We start from the raw sequence: 23,752 nt of genomic DNA, 5'->3' as shown, positions 1-23,752 counted from the left end.
GAGGGAAGCGTTTCCGAAGCAATTGACCCAGAAAGACGCAGCAATGCGACGCAACGACGGGGTAATGAACGAAAGAGAGTCGAAACACAAAAAAAAAAGATCGAGGCAAATGAGTAACCGGCCGTCGCGGCGTTGACGGAAAAGGCGCTGGGTCGCTGATAGCAAACCGGTTTAGGCGCTGGTGTAGCTGGCTAGCACGGCACGGGTAGTGGCGTCATAGGCATGGTAATGATAGTGGGGAGAAGGGGGGGGGGGGGCACTTTTTAGCGAGAGCGAGGGAGCCTTTTGGCACTGAGAACGCGCTGGGCTACATAGTCAGCCACTGTGGCTGGTGGTTGTTTGGCCTTTACAGCGCCTTTTTCGGGAGATTTTCGTCTGTTAAAGCGCTGTGGACCGCCTGAAGAATCAATGGGCTCATCGGCGCGCCGCTCTCCACCAGGTACGCCAAGGGCGATCCGGCTGCTCCGGCATTTGTAGAGACGCAGCAACAAGAAAACAAAAGACCTGGGTTCTTTTCCTTTTTTCCTTCTCTTTGATTTTCCCCATCGTTGTTGTGTAATGTAATCCATGATGAGCGTTTTTCTGCCTTTTATTTTAGCTTGTCATCGCATGGGTTGACTTCAGTTGCCGTCGCCCATATCCAAGCCACAAGCTATTGACCCCGCGGAGATGAGGTCGGTATCCGCAGCTCGGATTCGATCGCCGTGATAGGCCCTCGATAGAGTCAGTCCTCTTACACTCGACTTCACTGCACGAAAGGTTTACGAAAGGTTCAATATCAGCGTTTAAACATGCAACACGCCAGACCGGCACACGGTCAAGAATATAGGCCCGGTGCTATATGCTCATATGCAAAAAAAAAAAAAATGCCAACCACTTTCCCCCACGGTTGAGAGTCAACCCCCGAATTGAACCCGGACAACGCCAGGTCTAGCAGCGAAAATAGCGCTTCTCAACCCATCGTTGCTCCTGATCCGCCAAGATGTTCACCACGACCACACGGATATCCGGAAATACAGTCATCAGACGGTGCAGTCCGATCCTGCCGGCCGAGTATGTCGCGAGCACAATCTTGTTGAGGGCCACCCCGTGATCGACCAGCACCTGGACGGCCATGAGCGCTGCGCCGCCGCTCGCCATCTGCGTGTCCAGGAGCAGGACGCTCTCGTGCGTGGCAATGTCTTCCGGAAGCTTCAGGTAGTGCAGCTCCGGCTCACCTGTCTTGAAGCTGGACTGGATCAGGAGCCGACCGGTCCGGCAATCCGGAATCGTGCGCTTCAGCGCCGACTCGAATGCCGATCCGCCGCGCAGCACAATGACGGCACTGACCTCGCCCTTGGGTGCGAGACCATTGTATTCGTAGCCCTGCGGTGTATTGATGGACAGACTCTGAAATTGGACATTGTTGAGCGCTCTGCATCTGTTAGCGATTGTCCCGCTTTGGGGAGGCGAGGCGTGCGAGACACTTACTGCTCAAGCACCAGCGCCGCCAGCCTGTCAAAGTAAAAGATAAAGTCCTCGGCCGACGTATCAATGTCCTGCAGAATCGTGTTCATGGCCTTGATTTGCCGCGTACCGTTCAGCACAACAACGTGATCCGAAAGCGGCTGCTCCTTGCATTCCGCTTCCAGTCTCGACAGTGCCTCCCGGTGGTGTCTGGACTTTTCGACTAATTTCTTATCGATAAATTGCACCATCATGTCTGCATCCATTGTCAGACATGCCTCTGCACAGCGTCAAAGGGCCTTTCTTACCAAGCGCAACCCGATTCTCGATGCCTCGTGGGACGATGAGATCCGCAACCTTTCGCTGCGGCTCAACATACTACACTTTGGTCAGTCAAAAGATCAGCCGTCCAACCGGAGTGCAAGAGTGTACCTTTTCAAAATTAGGCTTCACATAAGCAAACCACTGCTTGATGCATCCCTCAATGTCTCGACCACGCTCGCGGACGTCTCGTACGACTAAGGCACGCATGTCTTAGTCGGGGTTGCACCACATACTTTGCAACCAGACACTTACTTCTGCGTGACAAACACGTGTCTCCGTCAGCCTCACAATATATCTGCGTACGTGTTAGCGCCCCGTGAAGATGACCGCGTTCCGTGACGGTGGTCGTCACCTACACCCATGTCCAGCAGCTCCAGAACCCGTGGGTCGTACAGGGCGAAGATGCCTTCCAGGACAAGAACGTGCGGGGAATAAATGGATGTTGTGTGCTCCATGCGTTGATGTTTGGCGAACGAATATACAGGGATATCGGCACGTTTGCTGCGCGTCATGTGTCTGAGCATACGGCGTCACTAGCGCATCACGCAGGCATGCACTTACCCGGCTTTGAGATCCCTGAGGCGCTCAACCAAGACGTCGAAATCGATGGCCTTGAAGCTGCGGTTAACGTCAAGAACAGGCGAAGAAGAAACTTGGGGTCATCGTACCTCGGGGGAGTCAAAGTCGTAGTCGTTGGCAAAGGCTAGCTTTGACTGCTCAGGCGTGAGAGTTTTGTAAAATGAGTCCTATTTTCCGGTCAGTACCCATGCCCGCGACCGAGTAAAAGGGACGGCATGTAAGAGACCGCACCATAGATAAGATCACAACCCATGGTAGATTGAGCTTCTTCACAATGGCCTGAGAAAGAGTCGACTTGCCAGAGCCGGAGCTCCCCGCCACACCAATGATGCTAACGTCGGCCCATGGGGGCGCATAGTAGGCTCGCTTCTGCACCGTGACATGACTCTCCAGATTCGACATGATTTGCTCTGCCAGGTGCACAGCGGACAGGCGTGCAGTTCAACTTGACAGGCAAATGTTTCGCACTAGTTTATCGTCGAGAATATCCACAGTCCGAGATACGCCCTCGCGTGATCCACCTGGAGACAGCCGCGGGGAGGGCAGCGATGAAAGGGTCGCGGCTCCAAAGACGAGACAACAAGTGGCGTCTCTGAGCGACGATAGACCTGGTAGGCGGGTAGCAAATTCTGAGCCAGCCAAGCAAAAGTTGAGAGTCTGAATCTTCGTCACGATGAGCTCGAAGATAGCTAGGCCTGCCTGGAGTCTTGCTTCTAGGCAGAGACTCTGATTGGCTGACGCGCCTTTCCTCGGCATTGTGTCACGTGTACCATTAACACGGCGGGCCTCGAACGAAACATCGCGCATCTGTACACCATTACGATGCACCATAATAGGTAGTCTGTGAACTGCAATCTGGGGTTTCATCGGTGAGAGCAATAGCACTTTAAAAGTCCCCCCACCACTTCTGCCTAATAGCCTCCATTTCAAGTTCCTTTGGCCAGGGATCAATGAATGTGGCTACAAGGTTCTGCCAGGCTATTCTCGTCTTGCTTCCAAGCCAAGCAGACGTATATTCCCAATAGCATGGAAGCCAGCCCGAGAATTCCCAGTCGATAATTGCTTCAATTTTACCGTTTAAAATCATGATATTAAATGGGTTTAAATCACCGTGTGTAAACACGGGCATTTCCCACTCCCGATCTTGCATAGCTACCATGCGCTTAATGTCGGCCCAGTCCTGATCAGTAACGTGTTGCGGTTTTTGTTCTGGTTGAAGTCCCTCTCTTAGCCAGTAATGAAATGCCTGTGTCGAGTGAAATGGTCCAAACCTTGGTTCGGGTCGGAGAATACGAGAGTCTCGTAGCGAGCCTCCCATGCAGTTCTGGATGGCAGTTCCCGGGGCAGGGATCGCACGCAGCTCTTCAAGCATATGCCGAAGTTGTATGAAAACATGTTTGAGCTCCGTGTCGGACAGGGTTGGCCAGGCATCAGCCAGTGTTTTGCCACGGACGCGTTCCATAACGATATAAGTTATATCCTTACGGGTGAATGAACAATAGATGCGGGGTAGTGGAATTTTTGTCTGGGCAGCGATAAAAGCCATGCTCTCTGCTTCTGCAAGGTTGATATTTTTGCCTTTTTTCACAATAATTCTGCTCGAGATTGGGACACAGGGGCCATCGAATTTGTAGAATCGGGATGTGGTTTTCAGGGCAACAAGTGTAAGCCATCGGCGTATTGCGGTATTATTAATAGCTGATTTATTGGCATCTTGACGTTTTGCGTGGGCCACGCTCATCCTGCATGTCAAGGCTGTAGTTGAGTGGTTGTAGGAGCGATGTTTTTCTATTTGTACATTTCTTGAACTCTGCGGCATTGATACCTTCTGACAATCCGGCCTGATGGAAAAACCTAAAATCCGGCTGTCAAGCCAAGTCTTCGTCCGGCAATACACATTAATGACTTGGTACCTATAAATCCCAACCTAAGCTATGTCCGCCGATTGGCCAGGAGATCCTATCATTGCGCTTTGGGTTTTTACAAAATGCCAGCAGCACCTCCGAGAGGTGACGATTTTGCAGTCTTGTGGAACAAATTATGGATTAGTCTTTGGGGGATAATACTGGCCTAGCTCCACCTCAAGATTGATCACTCTCTCGTAGCTTTGTTGAGGAATGCACTTGCAACGCATTGTAATGTGTATGCTTCATCCAAGTACAGTGCAGTTCAGGTTCAGTGGCTGTTTCTTAATACCTGGAGAAACATTGGAGCAGCCATTTCTGACCAATATGAGAACTACACAGCGTATACAGTGCATATGGTACTGTAGCCGAAAATGCCTTTTCGACCATTCTCTTGAACTCTAGTAAAAGAAATAACGGGCAGCCAAAAGTGGGCAGAGTATAGTTGTGAGCTATCTAGGTAGTCTTTACTGTAACCTTAGGGCACTAAGGAAGTGCCTGCGCCTGCACCAGCCTGCTCCGGCTTCCGTTCCACTGACACGCACCACTGACATGCTCAGGTCACGGTGCACATATCCAAGAGAGAAAAAAGAAAAAAGAGAAAACTCACTAGCATTAGTATTAATAGTAATTTTGATTCCCTTTTACATAAACCGCCCGTGATTTAGAGCCGAGGCATCTCACGTCGACTTTTAGACAGATCAGAGCCGCATGTTGGGTGTGAGCCAGTCTACTTTGCTCGCTACTCAATCCGCGCTGCGCACCATCTCAACTCAGCCTGGTCCACCCTTCCCCGCATCAACCTTTAGCCCATCATGGACAGCCAAATCGCTCGAGAGATTAACCTCTAGAGACTAGCCTATGTAAGCTCTTCTACTACGCTATTTTCTTTCTTTCTTTCTTTTTTTTTTTTTTTGCTTTTCTTATTTCATTTCATTTCATTTCATTCTTTTATTTTATTTTCTAGCAGGGTCTACAGTTGTCGTCTTGAACCGCGACACGCCCAGCCACCACGCAGAATGTCGAACAACTATGAGAAAACCGCAGAGAAGGAGCTACTAGTCGATTCGGTCAGTGAATTCATTGACAATCCTTGCGTTAACAACGAAGATGCGCTGCATGCTAAACGCTATCTAAGGGTGCATCCCGAGGCGAGTTTGCGACTGTTTTCATTAAAAATTGATATTGCATTTTCAATTTTCTAATATTCACGTTTCTTACTTGAAACAGTTGAAATATTATCATAAATACCATCATCTATTTTTTTTACAGCACTTTGTAGCATTAAATTAATATTATGAAATCATCCTCCAACATCAACATCGTCACCTCACAACCCCGATTCATACTAGATTTATTGGTGTTCTGTCCATGATTATATATAGCAAAGGAAATATTGCATGGTGTTCTCAACAAGTCATCAGAAAAGCCTATGCCGCCTTGCTCAAATACTATGTGGGCGATGGTGAGGCTATGACTGATGAGACGAATCGAATTGCGGGGTACACCGTGGCTTTGACCTAGCGCATGATATGCAACTTGAGGTTTTTCTTCTTCATATATATGTTCAAAACTTACACAATATCAAAGTGAACCCAAAAACAAACGCAAAGACATATTTTAGAGCAAATCTTGACTTGGCAATGACATCTTCCACACCACTTGAATCACGCTGTCAAGAGGAGGCCCCGGATCAGCCTTGCGAAATCTGTGAACTGATCCTACAATTCCTGCATGGATCTGATTCGGAGCAGAACTATGGAGAGCTTGGATCTTTCGAGGAGTTAACCTCAGGAAAATGCAAGAAGCATGCTCGCTTCATCCGCAGCTATGTCCCATTGTACAACAACTCGGTCGATCGTGATTTTCCTTATAAAACAAGCGATATCACTTTGCAAAAAATACATAGAAAAGGAGCAGTTCTTGTGTTCACTGACAGAGTAAGTAGATATGAAACATTGACGAAGGCATTCTCATTCCTCGCGCCAAGAAAGGAATTGGAGGTTGGAGATGATCAGCCCCAAGGCTCATCTTTGGTCGACGTGAGCCCCATAAGGGGTCTGAAAATAGATTCGACATCGTCAAAGGCATTCACAGTCCTTGCCCCAAGAAAGGAATTGGAGGCTGGAGATGACCAGCCCCAAGGTTCATCTTGGATCGACCTGAACACTATAAGGGGTTGGATGGACGTTTGTTATACACGACACAAAGAATGTGCGAGGTTGACTAGTAGCCAACAACTCAGGGAGCACTGTCCGTCGTATCTGATCGATCTGAAATCGTTTTGTTTAGTCAAAGGCTCACAAGCTATGAGTTATTGGGCGCTCAGCTACGTTTGGGGCGGCGTTTCTCAACTTCTTCTGTCAACGACAACGGTTGACATGCTCCAGCAACCGCAGTCTTTGCATGAAACGAATGCACAGCTGCAAATTCCGCTCACAGTCCGCCATGCCATGGCATTGGCAAAGACATTGGGCTCCAAATACTTTTGGGTAGACTCCCTATGTATCATACAAGATGATGACGATCTACGAAATGTTGAGCTTTCGAACATGTCGAGCATTTTCGATCGAGCATCTGTTGTTATTGTGGCAGGCAACGGGTCACACGCCAATCACGGGCTACCAGGGTTATACAATATTTCTAGCCCGCGAGATCTAGATGAGTCCCACGTACTGGACAATGGCGCAAGGATAGTAGAACTCCGCTTACCTGCCCAAAACAGTCGCAGTTTGGGAGCATCCTCGCTGCGGAAATGGAAGTCTAGAGGTTGGACATTTCAAGAGTCTTTCTTTTCACGGCGCAAGCTCTTCTTCTATGATGGACATGTGGGGTGGGAGTGCTCCAGGCAGTGTGGGCTCGAAGCATTAGGCTCGGAGACAACGCGTGCCATGACTGACATTTCCATCGAGCATTCCCTCAACTATCAACTATCTCGTATCCAAAGACATCGTCAACTTGGAGGAGAGGTGTGGCAAATTGACGGTGTAATCGCTAACATAACCGACTTCAACGCAAGAGAGTTTACTTACCCCGAGGACGCCCTGGATGCTTTCTCCGGCATTGCTTCATTCTGGCACAGCAAATCAAATGGGGCTCTAGGCTTTGTTTCTGGACTTCCTCTACCTTTCTTCAGCTTGTCATTATTATGGCATGATGGAGCTGCCAACACCCGCAGAGAGCCAAGCAAAGGAAGACCTGGTTATTGTCTTCCAAGCTGGAGCTGGGTTGGTTGGGAAAACGCAAATCCTGTTAAATACTGGGATTCAGTAACTCTGTGCCAAGTCCAATTCAGAAATATTGGTAAAGTGTCGTCCTGGAGAGACAAGGTGAATAGCTCAGTGCAATGGAAAGCTCACGCGGCTATAAACAGAAGAGAAAACATTGACCTGTCTGACAAATGGGCACTTACAAGAGACCGCTACACTAATAACGTGACGGAGCCCGTTCCAACGGGCTGGACTAGACACACGCTGTCTCCGGAACATAGTCAAGAAATACGCGAAAAACATATTCGCAGGCTCCTTGACTCTGACTGGGGCAGTCGGGATATCGACAACAACGTTTGCCACCCAGTCTGCTATTACAGCCACAAATCAGACCCTCATGGCAAGTACCTCTTCCCACGCCCAGTCTCTCGCGTGTCAGAAAAGCAGAGGCATTCACACATTCAGCTCATTTCATGCAACACCCTTCGTGTATATCTGACTGTGGGAGTCTTGCTGAAAAACTACGGCCGCAAAGGTCATACATGCGAGCTTCATGACAAGGATGGCGAGCTAGTGGGAGCTCTCGACTGCCTGCATGTGTTGCTTCCTGATGGTCAAGCAGGTTTCTATCCTTCTCCAGGGTCAGAAGTAGAATTAGTCGAGGTCGCCCATGGCACTAAAATGCTAGAACCATATACACAAAGAGGAGAACAGGATATCCCTGAACTGAGAGAAGAGGACTGGCCGATAGAGGGTAGTACCTATGAGTATATTTGGGTGTTGGGTATTGTGTGGCAACAAGGTATAGCCTACCGCGATAGTATTGGTAGAGTCATGAGAGATCAATGGGTTAAGCTCAAGAAAGATAGAATAGATCTAGTTTTGGGATAGAGAGCTGTTGTTAATGTAGTGACAGCAAAAAATTCAGCTGCGTCGAAGTGCTCGAATTGCTAGCCTAGGAAGCAGATAAAATAAAATAAAAAATTAATTACATATTGCAAGAGACTTTTCTCCAACGACCAAATTTCTTTAATTTTTTGCGTGAGTATGTTGCAAATTTTGGAGTTTAAGAGACTCTGGCAAATCGTCAGCATCCGTGGTTCCGATGCAAAACTTCCTCACCTGTACTGTGTACTCTGTGTACTCTGTGTACTTCTGATCATTGGTTAAAAATGGCTGCTCCAATTTTCCCCCAGGTATTAAAAAAAAAGGCCACTGAACCTGAACTCCACTGTATGCTCTATTTTCCTCATCTATGTTCTTTTGCTCAAAATCAGCTTGATCCCGTATTCTCTGTCTTGTAAAGTTAGCGTAGGTAGGTATAATACATTGCAGATCATTATCTGTCAGACTCTTTTAAGGCGCTAGCGAGACGGTTGGGCGCTGTATCTTGGTGGTTTAGCAGTGGCTAGTGGGTACCTTATACTGTACTTGTGTACCTTATGTATCTGAATCTACTAAGTAGGTAGTAATTGTGAAAGTGGATAGGGGACTAACCTGAGTTACTGCCCTACGCTATCTTGACCATTATTTCAGACATAATCGTCGCTATCTTACCTATCCCACTTCTTTACAAGCTTAATATCTGCGCAGAGAAAAAGGCAGGACTAATTGCAGTTTTTCCGCATCCAGTTCGGTGATAAGAACTCCACTATGCTGGTCGTGCGGGGCGTTATTGAGTTCAGCGTGGGGACCTGTCTGTCGTACTATGTATGCCCCGGTATATTGATAGATTCTTTGCAAGATCTAGATGAGATGATTTTTTTCGGGCTTTATTATGTCATCATTAGGATAAGTCTGCTCTTCTCCATTACCGCCTCTTCAAGCTTCTTTTCTCACACAAGTTGTTCCTCGCGCAACACCTTCCAGTCTGGCGCTTCGGGAAGTGACCTTCTTTGCGCCTACGCCAACGCGATGAGTAGGCTACAGATGTACGGATCCCGATGGGCCCTGCGAGGCTGTAGAGCCTTCTCCTTCTTGCGCCTCACGATGAGTCCGGCTCCGTAGTTTTGACTAGCCCTCTCTTTATCCCCATGCACCCACTTGTGTCGTACCTTAGATATCGCGTCCAAGTTGGTAGAAATTATCAATCTGCCTCCTGTCTTGGTGGTCCATATGCCTTGCACATGTAAACGGCAGATAGTCTCCCCTCTGAACTATATCTCGATTCGGCCCTAATCTCTAGCACACGAGTGTTAGCTCCTTAATGCTTCTGCGTCTTCTTGCTCTTCTCGTTTCCTCTCTCGGGGCGGAACTAAGTCTGCGTTAGCCTAAAGCTATGTAGCAAACATACTGTTGCTGTTCTCTGTAGGTCCGCGCCCCAGCCAACTAAGCACTCTATCGTACTGAGACTGTCTTGCACGTCCTAAGGGAGGTCTGTCGTCGGCATATGTTCGTCGTTATTCGCATTGGACCTAGCTTGAATGCCCGAGCCCGGGCGACCAAGAGGTTTCGCCTTGTGAAAATGGACGCCTAGTAGCTGTAGATGGTGTGGCGTCTAGGCAATCGGGTGTACGTAGAGACGACGCTGACAATTAGCTCGCATGGCGGCATCGAGAGACACTAGTAGTGCAGACGGGCAATGCTGCTCGTGTTGCGCAGGTCGGACGTATTGACGCTTTGCAGCTGGCGTAGTCACGGCGTCAGGCATGGCTATAGTAATGCGTTTGCACGACGATACCGCAGACATGGTCTTGTCATGATCTAGCGAAAATTCTGGTGGTGCTTCTATCATGAGAGCCATTGTGTTCGTGAGAGCAGCGAGCTACCTTGCTACCTAAGATGTCATTAACATGCTTTGCTGTCTTTGTTTTGTGTTGCTATGTTTTGTAGTCGCGGATAGTCGGATACATAGTGACATGATACAGATAACCTGTCCCAGATCCACCAGGTAAAACATAAAGTCACCAGGCAGAAGTAAGCTCTTCAATCAATCAAGAAATCTCTTTTCTCCTTCTCCCTCTGCTCCTACTTTGCTGTAACACTTTCTTCTTCTGTCTATATAGGGCAGCCTAGAAAAATAACAGAGACATGCTAGCTGTGCTTAACAGGTGATACTGCTGTCACGTTTCGTGACTCAGTCCGAGCAAAGCGCGCAAAGTAACTAAGAGGATACGGATAGGCAGAAAAAGAAGAAAAGAGTAAAAGAGAGATTCATAACGTCTGCAATGCAGATCCAGGTCTTGCGAGTGTGTAAATCAACATGTATTTATATAGTCGGGAAGTGAGCCTTTTCTCTGCTGCCCATGGCTTTCTGCTGGACAAGTCGGCAGAACTCAGAAATACACTTAATATTGACTCATGATAATTCGGCGAGTGCAATCAATATGATGCTTAGCTTAGAGCTTTTGCAAGTGACGTGTTGCCTCCGCACTTGTCCTAATGCTACTTCATCATTGTTCTGCCGACAGTTGCAAGCAGGCTTCAGTAAATGAAAACTAGAAGTTGTCAATGGAATCTATTCCCCAAATTCCGTAGGAGACCAGCCTGTGATGGTACATTTTTGGGTAAATTTCCAGCATTTTCCAAAAGGCGGCTTGCACATGACTGGTGGATGATGGAGGCAGCCAATACCCCCGACTGTATCCATATTACCATGAGATGTTGGCGTCGTGTGCGTATTACGATCGGCCGCCTGAGCTTGCAAGCGACTGATGGCACATCCAACCGTTATCAAGCACGACATGTATTAGATACAGTCCTTGGAACTTCAAACAATGACTGTGGGTCGCAAACTGGTGGTAGATTGGCCAACTTGACACTGACTGGCCTCCGCATGTTTGATGAATAATGCTTTCCGCAATCACGTCCGTTTTGAAACAGTTTGTGGCAAGCTTGATCTTGTTTAGGACAGGTGACACGCGGTCGCTCATGAAGCCGGGACAGAAGCCAGCCCAACACCTGCTTTGCGACCATAACAAAGGATGCACAGAGTCACCTCCGTCTTTTTACAGTCTCCTATATCAATCTCGTTTTATTGCCCAAAATGTCTCACGGATGACAAGTGAGACAATCGCAGAGGTCAAGGACGGCCCGGTGCATTCCTGCGTAGTGCCCATGCGCCCTGCTCATCGCTTTCAATGCATCATGTACTTGTTCCAGTTTGCCGAGGCGACATTTTGTGCGCGTTTCTCTCTTATTATTTTTCTTCTCCAAAACCGAGGTACGATGTTTTCTTGAAGTTACTGCTCTGCTCAACAACTTTGGTTGGGGTGTGTGGCACCACGACGGACGGGTAATGTTGGGATCTTTGTCCTTGTAGCGTCGGGGCTTGAGGCGGGTCAGCGTATCCAAAGTCGCCTCGAGTAAAAATGCACTGCTGCAGCCCTAAATGAGTACATATGTGTAACATGGCCTGAAAAGAGGTATATTTTTCCGGCACGCTAGGAACATGTGGCAAGCCGAGGCGTATTGTGTCAAACAAGGCGAACGCCGTGAAAACGGGAGATCAACATTGGACTGTCTGCTCATCTCGGCGCCCCTCATCCTCAGGTATGTCGTCCATTTGCATAATTCTTTTTTTTTTTTTGGATAAATTGGTATACGCTAGTGCTGTGTCGTTTTAGAGCTTGCACAGAAACAAGCGATTTAGGCAAGATTCGCCGGCTGCCGGAAAGTTTACTGTCATGCTATCAGTATAGTGATTGCTATTATGACGACGGTGCCTGACTGTGTGATGAGAGAGCAAAAGCAACATAACAGACCAGATGAAAATATGCTTCTTTAATCCAAAATATCTACGGGCTCAGGCATCGTGAGACCTTGGTAGCGCGCAGCCAGGATGCTCTTCCGTCACCCGCTGCCCACGATCTGCCGCTTCTGTTGTTTGTATCGGTCCCGATGTCTTCCGGTTTCTGATACGGCAGATACCCTTGCAAATTGCCCCTCTAAACGACCCCAGAGAAACTACATAGTACCTCATTGTCCGAGCTCTATGGGGCTATAGGAGCAGTATGAGTACCGTAGAAGACTCGTGGTTCCGTCTTGGAATATGATCTACAAATGCAACTTGGTCACAAATACTATCATTGACAAGGCGGGGTTGATGTATAATGTCAAAACTACGCGAGTTGGAGCTGTCCTGCACGGCCTTCGGCGCGAAGAGGGATCGCAGGAGGTAGTAAAGACACCCTTGGGGGCGGCTCTAGGAGGACCAGCCCTGGGAAGAATTGGCTCCGGTCTGGTACAGATTACTGGACAACGATTCATCTCCCTGCCAAGACGGGAAAACAGGTTGTGCACCTGAGGAGTCAGTGGCCAACTTGCAGGGATACATCTCCGCACGCGGTGATGAGGGGGCTCTCGTTTCGTCGTTTCGTCGTTTTTCGCGTCTCGGTCAATGGTCGTCCCTGTCGCACGAGTAAAGCGGATGGGTGTGAGTACCCCGCCTCCTGGCTAATTAATCCAGATCTGTCTGTTCTTTGACTGTGACAGGTCCAAGGGGGGGAGGGGATTGAGTTTGCGGCATGTGAGCCAAGACGACCATTAACTACTGATAGCTCTCCATCGTCATCGCTCTCTCTACTCTCCACCCCCGCGTCCGTGGGCTTTGACTGCGGCTTAGCTTCTTCTGCAAACCTTGTGCGTCTGCAATTCTACACATGGGGTCAACTGACGCCTCAAACAGAGACAGCGGGAAGCCTGGAAAGGCAATGATCGCCGACGCTATCCATCCAACTGCCAGGGTGACAACGGCCCTACCAAACCTATCCTTCGAGACTCCCCACTGCTGCTAATAAATCCTTCGATGCCAGGCTTCTGGGCGAGACATTACTGGACCTCACCTAATGGCATTTCTGAGGCTCGTTGAAGTCTTCTTCCTGCCAACCGGCGACGGTTAGCTGGACAGATAAATTCCCCGCGATCGCCTGCCACTAGTTCGGAGCCTCCTTCGTAAGGAACGCCATTGCTTGTTGTGCGTACGCATGGATGCGAAATACTCTCCCGACTTATCTATATGCAACCAAGTACGTGCCGAGAATCTTCTGGAGTTGCTTTTTCCCAGATTAGAAAACAGACTTTGATTCGGTGCCATGAATGCACGCTGACAAACTGCAGCTGACATGTATTCAACAACCCAATTCGGCCAGATAGGCTGGCCACCATCTTGCACGGCAATGCCATACCCTGATAACGCTTCCAACTCCTTGCCGGTCACGCTAGCTGATCCGCGTGGCACACCGTTCGTTACCTTTGTGCAAGGTCCTTACGCAAACCAAGGCTTCTATTACGAAATGAGCCCTGACAACCAAGGCCATGATCCTGATTCCCGTAACTTACAAAGGGACACAGAGGGTCAGTCGGACGCCAACCAAGATATGACGTTCTACCCAAATCAACCCCGGTACTTGCTGAAGTCGGACGTTGCAGCCATGACTGGGCAACCAAATACTTCTGGAAGCCCGCCGTCTCATCTACTTCACCAGACATCAATCGACTTCAAGGAGGACATGCTACGAAATCGACATACAGACAGTAACGAGAATACTTTCATGGAGTGGTATTACCCGCCCACCAAGGGGTCATCACCTCGGAGCTTTGCCGAAAACACAGTGCAGTGGGGTAGCGACTCTATGTTTGACAATCAATCTAGAGGCACACGGCGCAGAGTTGGCGTGCGACAACTCACCCAATTCAGACTCCAATTGATGCCGGATGATGATGAGGAGGAAGAGGAGGAGGAGGAGGAAGAAGAAGAGGAAGAGGAAGAGGAGGAAGAAGGACAAGACGCCGACGCGGAAGACGCGCAGTCGACAGGATGTAGGTCTAGCCAAGCTCGCAGTCCCGCCTCCTCCGTCAGGAAGGTGGCGAGCGGCCGGAGCAGACGCAACGTCCCCAAGAGAGCATATGCAGACAACTCTGCATCGTCTGCCTCGGCGCCTTTAACGTCCAACAAAACCGAAACCAGAGGGCAGAGGAAGAAGCTCACGATCGAGCAGAAGAGAAGCAACCACATCCGGCACGAGAAGAAACGGCGCGGACTTATACGCGATGGATTCAATGATCTCACGGAGCTCGTTCCAGAGCTCAGGGGAGGGACATGGTCGAGATCCAAGATTCTGTTCAAAGCAGTCGAGTACTTGAATTCTCTGTTGGAGAGGAACGAAGCTTTGCAAGAACAGTTGGACGCCCTGACGACTAGGAACCAAGACAACTAAGGGCAAGGTGGCGCTCCTAACCGTGCTCCGAAGCACCAACATATTGTAAATGGCAAGATTGACACTCAAAAAATCAATGAACTTATTTTCAAGCCACGTGGCTACACCTATAAACCTAGAATGAGTCTCTTGCTGCTACTTTTCGCACGCTTAGCAAGGAGCCTTTGAGAAGCTCCTCTTAAACCTTGGGACGATGCCCACCCGCCATCACTTACTAAACGATTGTCAGGCACACTCGTCTCCCGATCATATGAGATGGATCTGACAAAGAGCCTCAGTCTGGTACGGTGGCCGGCACAAGGAGCTGCGCAAGCGCTCAAACAGTCGATCCAGTAAAATGTGTGTGTTAATCAAGCGGTTGATCCCGCGGTGGGCTGACTTTCTGATTCTGAGGCTATACCAGGAAAAGCCATGACAGGGCGCTAGTGTCATCCGTCCTGTAAATTCTGCTCCGCGCCTTCCCCCCAGGTAATATCGCTTGCGTCGATGGCACGGCCGGCAACTGGGTAGGGCAAGCTACAGAGTTGCAGAGTCATGTACAGGGGTGGTTGATTGATGTGTCGACGAGGATCAGTCTCCAGCCATGCTCGTAGATCTCTGCCTATTGAAAGTTGGTCCGGCTGTCGTCTAGACCAGCCCTGTACTAGCTCTGAGCTAGTCCCTGCAACCACGAATTCTATTCGTACCCTGTATCATCGCTCAGCCTGCCGGGAGGCTCAACAAAGAAGCACATATGTGCTCGACCGAAGGAAAAAGCGATGAGGAGGGGGGGGGGGGGGCGCCCAGCCTTCCACTAGCCTACCCACCCATCGCCCCTCAAATCATCTAGGAACCTAGTAGAGGATCATCCAGGCACACAGAATGTGGGGTGGCGTGTGTTTTGGCATTCTACGTCAACATCTTGGCTCACTCTAGCCCGTTCCGATGTACTCTTGACAGATTGAGGCAGCTTGCAGTGAGTGTGCTCGCTGATATCTTGCCTGGAAGCGGGCAAAGCGCCATCCCATCCACCAGATGCAGCGCTCGGACGTGCCATTGTGGGCTTGACAACCCGGATCTCGGTCAGTCTTGGGCGCACGAGTGTGCCCATTTGCGTCGGCACTTGTTAAAACCTTCAACAATACGTAGCGCATGTGTACGTACACGTCCAGACGATGGCTGCAAAGTCTAGGACGTCAGTTGGCGAAGTTTGATGTGTCTCATGGTTCGGGGACATCACTATCCAAATACGTGTCATGTAGAGTCCATCCAGCCACTATGATCCCGTGATAGTAACAAGGTTTACACTATGAATGGCGAGACCTGACTACACAAACAAGAGTCACGGCCAGCAAGCCAGGATTTATTCTATAAAGCTCAGCAATTCTAGTTCTTTCTCCAAGCTCTGAGAGTTCTCCAACTCAATCCAACAATCTCAAGGATGCACTTCTCCGGCCCCCTTCTTCTGATCACAGCCTTTGCAGGCGCTCATGGGCTTGTTATCCAGCGCGATGCGCAGCCAGTCATTAATGTTCTGAATGCCGTCAAGACCGATATTGACGGTCTGGACGGTGCTGTCAAGAGCTGGACCGGCGACCCGACCCCGGTCCTTGATGCCTCCAAGAAGCTGGTGGCTACCATTAGCGAGGGTACGGCTACTATCCAGAGTACCGCTAATCTCTCGCTCGGCGAGGCCGTCAACATGCTTGGCCCTGTCAAGGCACTCAAGCAACATTCACAGACCCTCGGCAACGACATCAGAGGAAAGAAGGAAGGCATCGAGAAAGCTGGACTTTGCGGCCTCGTTCGCAACGAAATCGCCACCATCGGTGACAAGAGCGAGGGCCTGATCAACGCCACTGTTTCCAAGGTCCCACAAGGTGCCCAGAGCATTGCCAAGGGCCATGCCCAGGGAATCCTTGACGTCCTCGCGGATGTTCAGAGGGCCTTTTCTCCCGAAAACTGCAAGAAGGTTTAGACTGAGAAAGGGTGCTGGTTCATTTCGGGCTTGACTTATTGAAAGATTTTGTTTAGCCAAAGTGACATTCTTGTTGCTTAGAAGATCTCTTCTGGATCACAAATATTAGTTAATTAATGCTTAATACAAAAGACTGTGACCTCAATTCTGCCGCAAACATCTCTCAAAGGGGCTATTGACTAGTACGTGATGCTCCTAAGCTTTAAGCTTCAGCGATTTTTCATACGTCCGCTCCGTTGAAACTGTTGTTACAGAGCTGGTGAGAGAGAATCTTCGGACATTGGCGAGAAAAAAGTAGCAAAAGAATTTTGAAAGACTACTAGTTTATAAAGCACGGATTGAACCACAGCTGTGGCTGCATGAAAGAAAAAAGGGCAGAATTAAATTGGTTCAAGTGCTATTTGAACTATCAGACAGATGTGATGATATTATACAAAAAGTATGCCAACGACTTATCCCATTGCGATTCTCTTGATGTTCATACAATTGTATCCTTGTCCCAGTTCCCTGAAATAGCCCTCGCAAGAAGAGTAATACCTATGAAGCTCATCCAAAGTCCATACCATGGATTTACCGACCAAACTTGTATCTAAAGCTACTCTATCGTTGCCACAGACCTACAGTAGCAGAGCGGCAGCAGCGATGCCAGCAATACCCAGAGGCGCGATAGCAGCGGCACCAGCGGTGACCACGGGAGGCCCAGTGCTGACCGGGCCAGAAGAGCTGCTCGCGGAGACGGTTCCGGCAGCACTGGAAGATTTGCTGGGCTGAGGAGCCGGGGTAGCTGGTGAAGAGGCGGAGCCAGTTGGTGCAGCAGATGAAGAGCCAGCCGCAGACGAGCTGGGCGTAGAGCCAGTGGGCGAGCCCCCGCCATTGCCACTGTCCTTGCAGTTCTCCTCACTGAACGCGTCAACGCTGTCTTGGAGATCCTTGGTGAGGGGGGCGGAGAGCTGGGAGGCAATCTGCTGAGCTTCCTGAGGGACCTTGGAGACGACGGCCTTGAGCAAAGCCTGGGAGGCGTCGTTGACATTGCCGACCTGGGTGCGGACAAGCACGCACTCGCCCTCCTTCTCGACCGTGGCACGAAAGTTCTTTAGGTCAGCGACCAGGGCATCGGCGCTCTTGCTCAGGTCCTGAACGGGGCCGGTGAGCGTGACGGCGTCGTTGAGCTCGAGCTCGGCGGAGCCGTCGACCTTGGTCTTTCCATCCTTCAGGACGGAGACAAGGTCATTGGAAGCTTTGAGGAGAGCAGATTTGTCGCCACTGTAGCTTTTGACAGCCGAGTCGAGAGACTCAAGATTCTTCTTGACATCGCTAAGAATTGACGTGATGGTGGACGCATCACGAGGAACAACCACGTTGGTGTTAATGGCAAGAGCACCAGTAATGGCGCATGCGACGATAGAGTACTTCATCTTGGTATGGAGGGCTGGAGTAGGTCAATTTGGTAAAGGGTAATGCAGCAGTTTGTAGAAATGCAGAATGTGACTGAAACGACCGAGTTTTTGAGAAAGGGCAATGGGCAGATGAAGGAGGAACTTGTTTCGACTCGTCAAGTTTTGGAGCTCTACTCGCTTTATTTATCTAGACAGCCGTTCAAGCTTGGGAGTCAGAAATTCTGTTCATGGTTCAGTCATGACCACTCTAGGTCGGTTCTGCATCTTTCCCACTCTGGACATATGTAGTCGACGGTGCCGAGGCGGCACCCGCGCATACAGCAAGTCCAGAGGCATGTCTGTGCGCCGACATTCGGATGATGATTTCCCCCCCATACCTTGCCCTGGAAAAGATCTCCGAATTCCTGTTTCCAAGTTGCCCTGAAATTTGGCAGGGCATGTCCGGCGGGCTTTCCACGTCTCGCGAGTAGTCGGAAGCAGGCCACACTGTAACAAGTCAATGTACTTTAAACTCTATCAATAGCGCCCACCAAATTACTTGACCAACTGTTGACGCCATCATGACACATAAGACAATCAGGCAACGGGCCATCGAGCTGCACATTGATCATGAGCACAGTACATACGACTGACACCTTTCGGAGCAACTTCGCCACTTGAATTAACAGGGGCCAAGGTGATGACACTAATGCCGGACAGACCACTGTAGCCGAATGAGGCTTGGGAGACGATAGTATCTCTCATAGCCAATCACAGATACTATGTGGCAGCATGCCATGGTGGAGTGTTGGGGTTCCATCTTTGTGCAGATTACGCCATCACCCTGGACGACCAGGGGCTTGAAATAGATGTTTCGATTGATTTTGAGCATATCAAGAAGCCTTCCAAGTACCGCAAATAAGATCCTAAGCCCTGCGGAGGGTACAAAACCAAACACGTGGGGAAACACTGGCTCGAATGTCTGGACAGTCGGTCCGTTGTCCAGTGGCACATGTAATGTGTTTTTCGGGGCTGCTCCTATAACCGGTACGTTCAATTGAGTAATGAGACACAGTAAGAGTAGAATTCCGGATGCACTGCCAAGCCTCTTGGTCTGAAGAAGAGCCGCATTCGAAGCATTCGAATCGGTAAAGGATAGATCCATGATGTCCTTGCCGCGTTTCAGTACTACATGTGCGCCCGAGATCATATTGGCACTTTGCTGCCTTTGCCCTGTGCTTATTAGGCATACACCCCCTCCTAGCCGGCTCACGCCATGTAGCATCGTCTCCTTAATGTGCGGGGGATGTGACCACCACGGCAACGCACGGCCGGGGCCAGTGCATCCGGCCAAGCCTTCCGCGGAACCTCCAGGCGAGCCAGTCAGCCCAGTCACCCAACCCAGTGAGATGCCATCCGACATTGTGTGCTCCACACTAACTACTCACTGGCGTGCCCCTGACCGTTGCATCTTGAGACAGGCTTTCCTACTTAGCTGCTGGAGAGCACCCAGAGCTATGGGGCTCACATGTAGCTTCTGTTCTGCCGATAAGCATGCTTGCTCTGGAGGCGGCCTCGGGAGCAGCCAGACAACATGTGCGGGGGGGGGCGCTGGAACTCTTTTTAGTCGGAGATTCGCCTCCGCTGCGCCGAAACCGCGCATCATGGCGCAATTTGAGCCTGGGCAAGCATCTTGTTCAAGCCCAGCTTGCAATTGGTGGAGAAGGCGCGAAACCCTGCAGTTGCACTACTGGCTTTCAAGCTAGACAATAATTGTAATTTTGCAAAAGCACGAGCTCGGCGAGCGGTTGGAGACTCGACTATGTTGCCATTCCTGCACCGTTGGTACAAAGACCTGTTCAGCAATTACAGCCAGACTTACCCACGACGTCAGTGTAAGCGCACGATAGAGCAGTTTCAGTTGCTAAACACTCTGATCAAAATATTGACGAAAATAGCCGATTCGGGACCATTCTCTTTTCTATACTAACCTACATATCCCCAAATAAGCATTTCTTCATCCGTGTCTTGATACCTCACTACATCTGTTCTGTAATAGAAGTAAAATACAAGCATAACCCCCCGGAACATGTTGATGATGTGGCAATTCAATGGGAAAAGATAAACATAGTCTTATCAGATGACCAAGTAAATAGCTACTAGAGAAAAACACAGATTGCAGAAGGTGTTGGGAACTTCAAAGGCTAAATGTGATGCTGAAGATGTAGCAGTCTCATTTCGACCATTGACACAGTTCTGAGTCGAGAAGTCGTTCTGTATATCCTTCAGAGAGTCCGTTATACCCTGAGATAGCGCTTCTGATATATCCCGTGCGGCCGAAGGCACCTTGCTGTTGACTGCTTTGATCAATGCAGTTGCACCTTGGTTGATATTTCCTATTTGCAGTCGAACGACGTCGCAAAGATTCTGCTTCTCTATCGATCCCTTGAGTTTTGCCATGTTCTGAGTGAGGTCTGTCGATAAAGATGACAGCTTGTGCACAGGTGCTATCAAATGAACAGTCTCGATGAAGGTGAGATTGCTTGTAGAGTTGACAGCAGCCGTTCCGCCTCGGATAGCTTGGACGATGCGATCAGAGGCCTTCAGGAGCGTGGCCGGATCCGCGCCCCCAGAATTGGCCACATCGGATAGGCCATTCACACTGTCCGTAACGTTGGATAGCACTGCCGCGACAGTGTTGAAGTCTCGCGCCGCCAGCGGCTCTGATGGAGATGCGAAAGCGAAGGCGGCAAATGATAGTATAAGTGAAGGTCGCATTCTGGAGAGCGAACCAAAGAGAATGATTCCAGAGAGTAGAGACAAGAGATGTGCAAAAGTTTCTGAAGCCAAGCTAGCAGGTTGTTCGCAGACGTCGATCGTGAATGTAATATTGAGAGATTACATAGCCACAAGAAGAAGCAGAGAGTGCCCGTGAAATAACTACACATACGGCATGGCAATGAGATATTAAACCGTAGTAGTGACAGAAAACACAATGGAAACCTACATCTCTGTGGAGGGGTTTTTTACAGATCTGCTCCAATTCCCCCAGCTTTGACCCGAATTGGCCGCCGGAGCATGTGCGCTACATATGTAGCCGCTCCGTTACCGAGGACTTCAGCACTATAATATCAACAAAGCACAAACACTGCATATGTGATTACAAACTTGTACGATTGAAAGATGCGCTAGTAAGCTGATCAATGTCCCATGCGCCATCTTCCCCATCTTTTCATTTCTTCAAGACGCTGCTACCACATACATGACCTACGGAACTTGATCGATCATCTCCATAAACCGCGGCTAGATCAATATTTCGGCGGCTTTCCCCTACTCCGAATGAAATCTGGGCCTCCATCGCATATCTTGGCAGGCAGCCTTGGAAGTCAAAGCTGCAGATGATCCCCTCCGCGTCTGACTTATACATGTGCACGGTTCACAAAGTTTCCACTCGAGTTGTTTCGTCGGCTCGTTCAGAGGTTTTTATACGCCACAGCTCCTATACTCCTACAAGTTCCTGTCATCAGTTAGCTTTCACAGCTTTCACCATACAGGTTGCGATATGGCGCCCCTCTCAAAGCTCTTTTCTCGCTCAAATGAGAAGCTAAGCCCGCAAACAACGGCAGAAATCATGGTCGAACAGAGGGAAGATGCAGATTCTTCTGGTGCAAAGAATCATGCCAAGGAGTTTCACCCGAGTGACACTGCGCAGCCGCAAATTCCCCTGATTCCCATGCCCACGGCAGATCCAAGAGGTTTTGCCAGCCCCCTTGAAATTCTATGAAAAAACGCCGCGCGCAGAACTGACCTTTTTTTTTTAGATCCTCTGAACCTCTCCACGGGGAGGAAACTGGCAGCACTCGGCTCCCTTTGCCTCTTCGGGGCCATGGCGGCCGCGGCGGAGCTGGTGCTCGGCGCTGTGCTGCCCGTCTTCAGCTTTCAGTATGCCGGCATCGACCCGAAGCTGCTGACCAAAGTTCACCTGCCCGAGGGCATCAATGCGCTCACCATCCTTGCCGAGTTTCCTGGGCCGCCAATCTGGAAAATCTACCTGTTGGCGTCTCTTCCAATCCTGATGATGGGCGCTACCAATGTCATTCTCATCCCCCTCGCCATTGCTACCGGGCGCAGAAACGTTCTGCTCATTACCGGCGTAGTCGCACTGGCAGGCTGTGTGGGATCCGGGTTTAGCACCTCTTTGGCAACGCACATTGTCTGCCGTGTCATTCAGGCTGTCGGTGCAGGCACCATTGAAAGTCTCATTCCTTTCATTCTCCAGGATATTATTTTCTATCACCAACGTAACGCTGCCATCAGTGTCGTCTTTGCCACCCAGGTAAGCTTCTTCCTCTCTGGCGGTCCGCAGATCCATTCCTTGAAGCTAATTCTTGTCGCTTCCAGGGTTTAATTATTGTTGCTCTGGGAGTGGCCGCGCCCTATATTATCGGATACGCAGACTGGAGAGTCATCTACTTTGCAACTGCCATTGCTGGGTTCGTCTTTTGGATTTGCATCTTCTTCTTCTTGCCCGAGACAAAGTTTGATCGCTCGGATGATGAAAACAGTAAGCTCTCTGACAGTATCATATCAGTCTCCGGTGTCTAACGTAGCATCAGAGGGAATTCCGGCCGTGCCTCTTCGACCAGGCCAAAACCGCCCCGATATCGATCATGTCAGCTACCCACCTCGCTCCTTCAAAGACGATATAAAGCTATTTCAGTGCAAGATAGACTGGCGCGGTGGAATAGATGCTCTCTATGACTGCCTCCGGACTTTCTTCTTCCCTCATATGCTATTCGTCACCCTACTGAACTCGGCCGTCATTGCCATGGCGCTCGCTGCTGGGTATACAACAGCCCCGCAACTACTTGCTGACCCTTGGAGCTGGAACTTTTATCATCTCGGTTTCTGTTTGTTCCCGCTCATTGTCGCTGCTGGCGCCTCTTTTCTCATCTCTGGTTGGGGCGCCGATCAGGTTGCCAACTGGCTGGCGCGGAAGAACGGCAAACGAAACCCAGAGTTTCAAGCCCTCAACCTGCTTATCCCGTGTTTTGTCGGTCTTGTAGGATGCATCATCTTTGCCATCTCCGGTGATAACCCCGCAAAGTATCATTGGATGTTGTTCCTCCTTGGACTTGGTATGATTGCATTCGCTTTCCTTGCCACAAACACAATTGGCATTGTTTACGTTCTCGAATCTTATCCTCATCTCACTGGGCCGGCTCTGGTCAACATTTCGTCTTTTCGTCTCATGGTGGCCTTTGTGCTCTCTTTCCGGGTCTCGGAGTGGGTTGCAGAGCTCGGGTATCTGAAGACCTTTGTCATGTACGCAGGAATCCTCGGGGCGTTCATTCTATTTATTCCAATTATTTACAAATGGGGCCCGAGCTGGAGGAAACGTTGGCCTGCACTTCCAAGAAGGTAGCTTTGAGGCTGACCTGCAATGTCAGATAGGCTGAGCGGCGTACGGCAGATGAACCGAGAATACCATGTTTCGCAAAGGCCTTTTATTTTATTTACGTTGATCCCACTGAGTAAAGCAATCTACTTGCCACTGAATGAGAGTTTCAGTAACAGAAGCAGGAACGTCTGTCACCTCCTTCTACTGGTCTGAATGACTCTACAAGAACAAAAGCCCCAGTGTCGTGGTAGTAAGATCGTCAGAAGCTATTGGTGACTAAATGGGGAACAAGTACCTACCTAGAGCCTTGCTTCATCTGTCAAGATCTGAGAGGGGCGAAAATACGTCTCTTCCAATGTTCATCAGTGGTAGTGAGTCAACAGGTTAAACGTAGTGAGA

At 49.6% G+C, this 23,752-nt stretch overlaps 6 protein-coding genes across 6 annotated transcripts; 3 read left to right on the top strand and 3 right to left on the bottom strand.

The window, feature by feature from the left end:
• Positions 1-930: 930 nt before the first annotated feature.
• On the bottom strand, positions 931-2,751 carry V2A60_003702 (uridine kinase family-domain-containing protein; the record flags this gene model as incomplete). The annotated part of the gene is made up of 9 exons (XM_083255029.1): positions 931-1,414; positions 1,471-1,702; positions 1,755-1,824; positions 1,879-1,964; positions 2,023-2,065; positions 2,127-2,271; positions 2,332-2,381; positions 2,439-2,516; positions 2,581-2,751. 9 exons carry the CDS (start codon positions 2,749-2,751, stop codon positions 931-933), a joined length of 1,359 nt encoding a protein of 452 aa, XP_083111155.1.
• Positions 2,752-13,578: 10,827 nt separating this feature from the next.
• Positions 13,579-14,619, top strand: V2A60_003701 (basic helix-loop-helix domain-containing protein; the record flags this gene model as incomplete). The annotated part of the gene is made up of 1 exon (XM_083255028.1): positions 13,579-14,619. The coding sequence occupies one exon, from the start codon at positions 13,579-13,581 to the stop codon at positions 14,617-14,619; it is 1,041 nt and encodes a 346-aa protein (XP_083111154.1).
• Positions 14,620-16,039: 1,420 nt separating this feature from the next.
• V2A60_003700 (cell wall mannoprotein 1 family protein) lies at positions 16,040-16,576 on the top strand (the record flags this gene model as incomplete). Its single annotated transcript, XM_083255027.1, has 1 exon — positions 16,040-16,576. The coding sequence occupies one exon, from the start codon at positions 16,040-16,042 to the stop codon at positions 16,574-16,576; it is 537 nt and encodes a 178-aa protein (XP_083111153.1).
• A 617-nt stretch (positions 16,577-17,193) lies between these two features.
• Positions 17,194-17,991, bottom strand: V2A60_003699 (cell wall mannoprotein 1 family protein; the record flags this gene model as incomplete). The annotated part of the gene is made up of 1 exon (XM_083255026.1): positions 17,194-17,991. One exon carries the CDS (start codon positions 17,989-17,991, stop codon positions 17,194-17,196), a length of 798 nt encoding a protein of 265 aa, XP_083111152.1.
• Positions 17,992-20,088: 2,097 nt separating this feature from the next.
• Positions 20,089-20,730, bottom strand: V2A60_003698 (cell wall mannoprotein 1 family protein; the record flags this gene model as incomplete). Its single annotated transcript, XM_083255025.1, has 1 exon — positions 20,089-20,730. One exon carries the CDS (start codon positions 20,728-20,730, stop codon positions 20,089-20,091), a length of 642 nt encoding a protein of 213 aa, XP_083111151.1.
• An 853-nt stretch (positions 20,731-21,583) lies between these two features.
• Positions 21,584-23,406, top strand: V2A60_003697 (uncharacterized protein; the record flags this gene model as incomplete). The annotated part of the gene is made up of 5 exons (XM_083255024.1): positions 21,584-21,707; positions 21,774-22,288; positions 22,354-22,516; positions 22,569-23,277; positions 23,403-23,406. The coding sequence occupies 5 exons, from the start codon at positions 21,584-21,586 to the stop codon at positions 23,404-23,406; spliced, it is 1,515 nt and encodes a 504-aa protein (XP_083111150.1).
• Between the last annotated feature and the right edge of the window lie 346 nt (positions 23,407-23,752).

This window comes from Cordyceps javanica, chromosome 2 (assembly GCF_051103115.1).
Source record: "Cordyceps javanica chromosome 2, complete sequence".
Lineage (NCBI taxonomy): Eukaryota > Fungi > Ascomycota > Sordariomycetes > Hypocreales > Cordycipitaceae > Cordyceps > Cordyceps javanica.
This window is presented reverse-complemented; position numbering and strand designations above follow the sequence as displayed.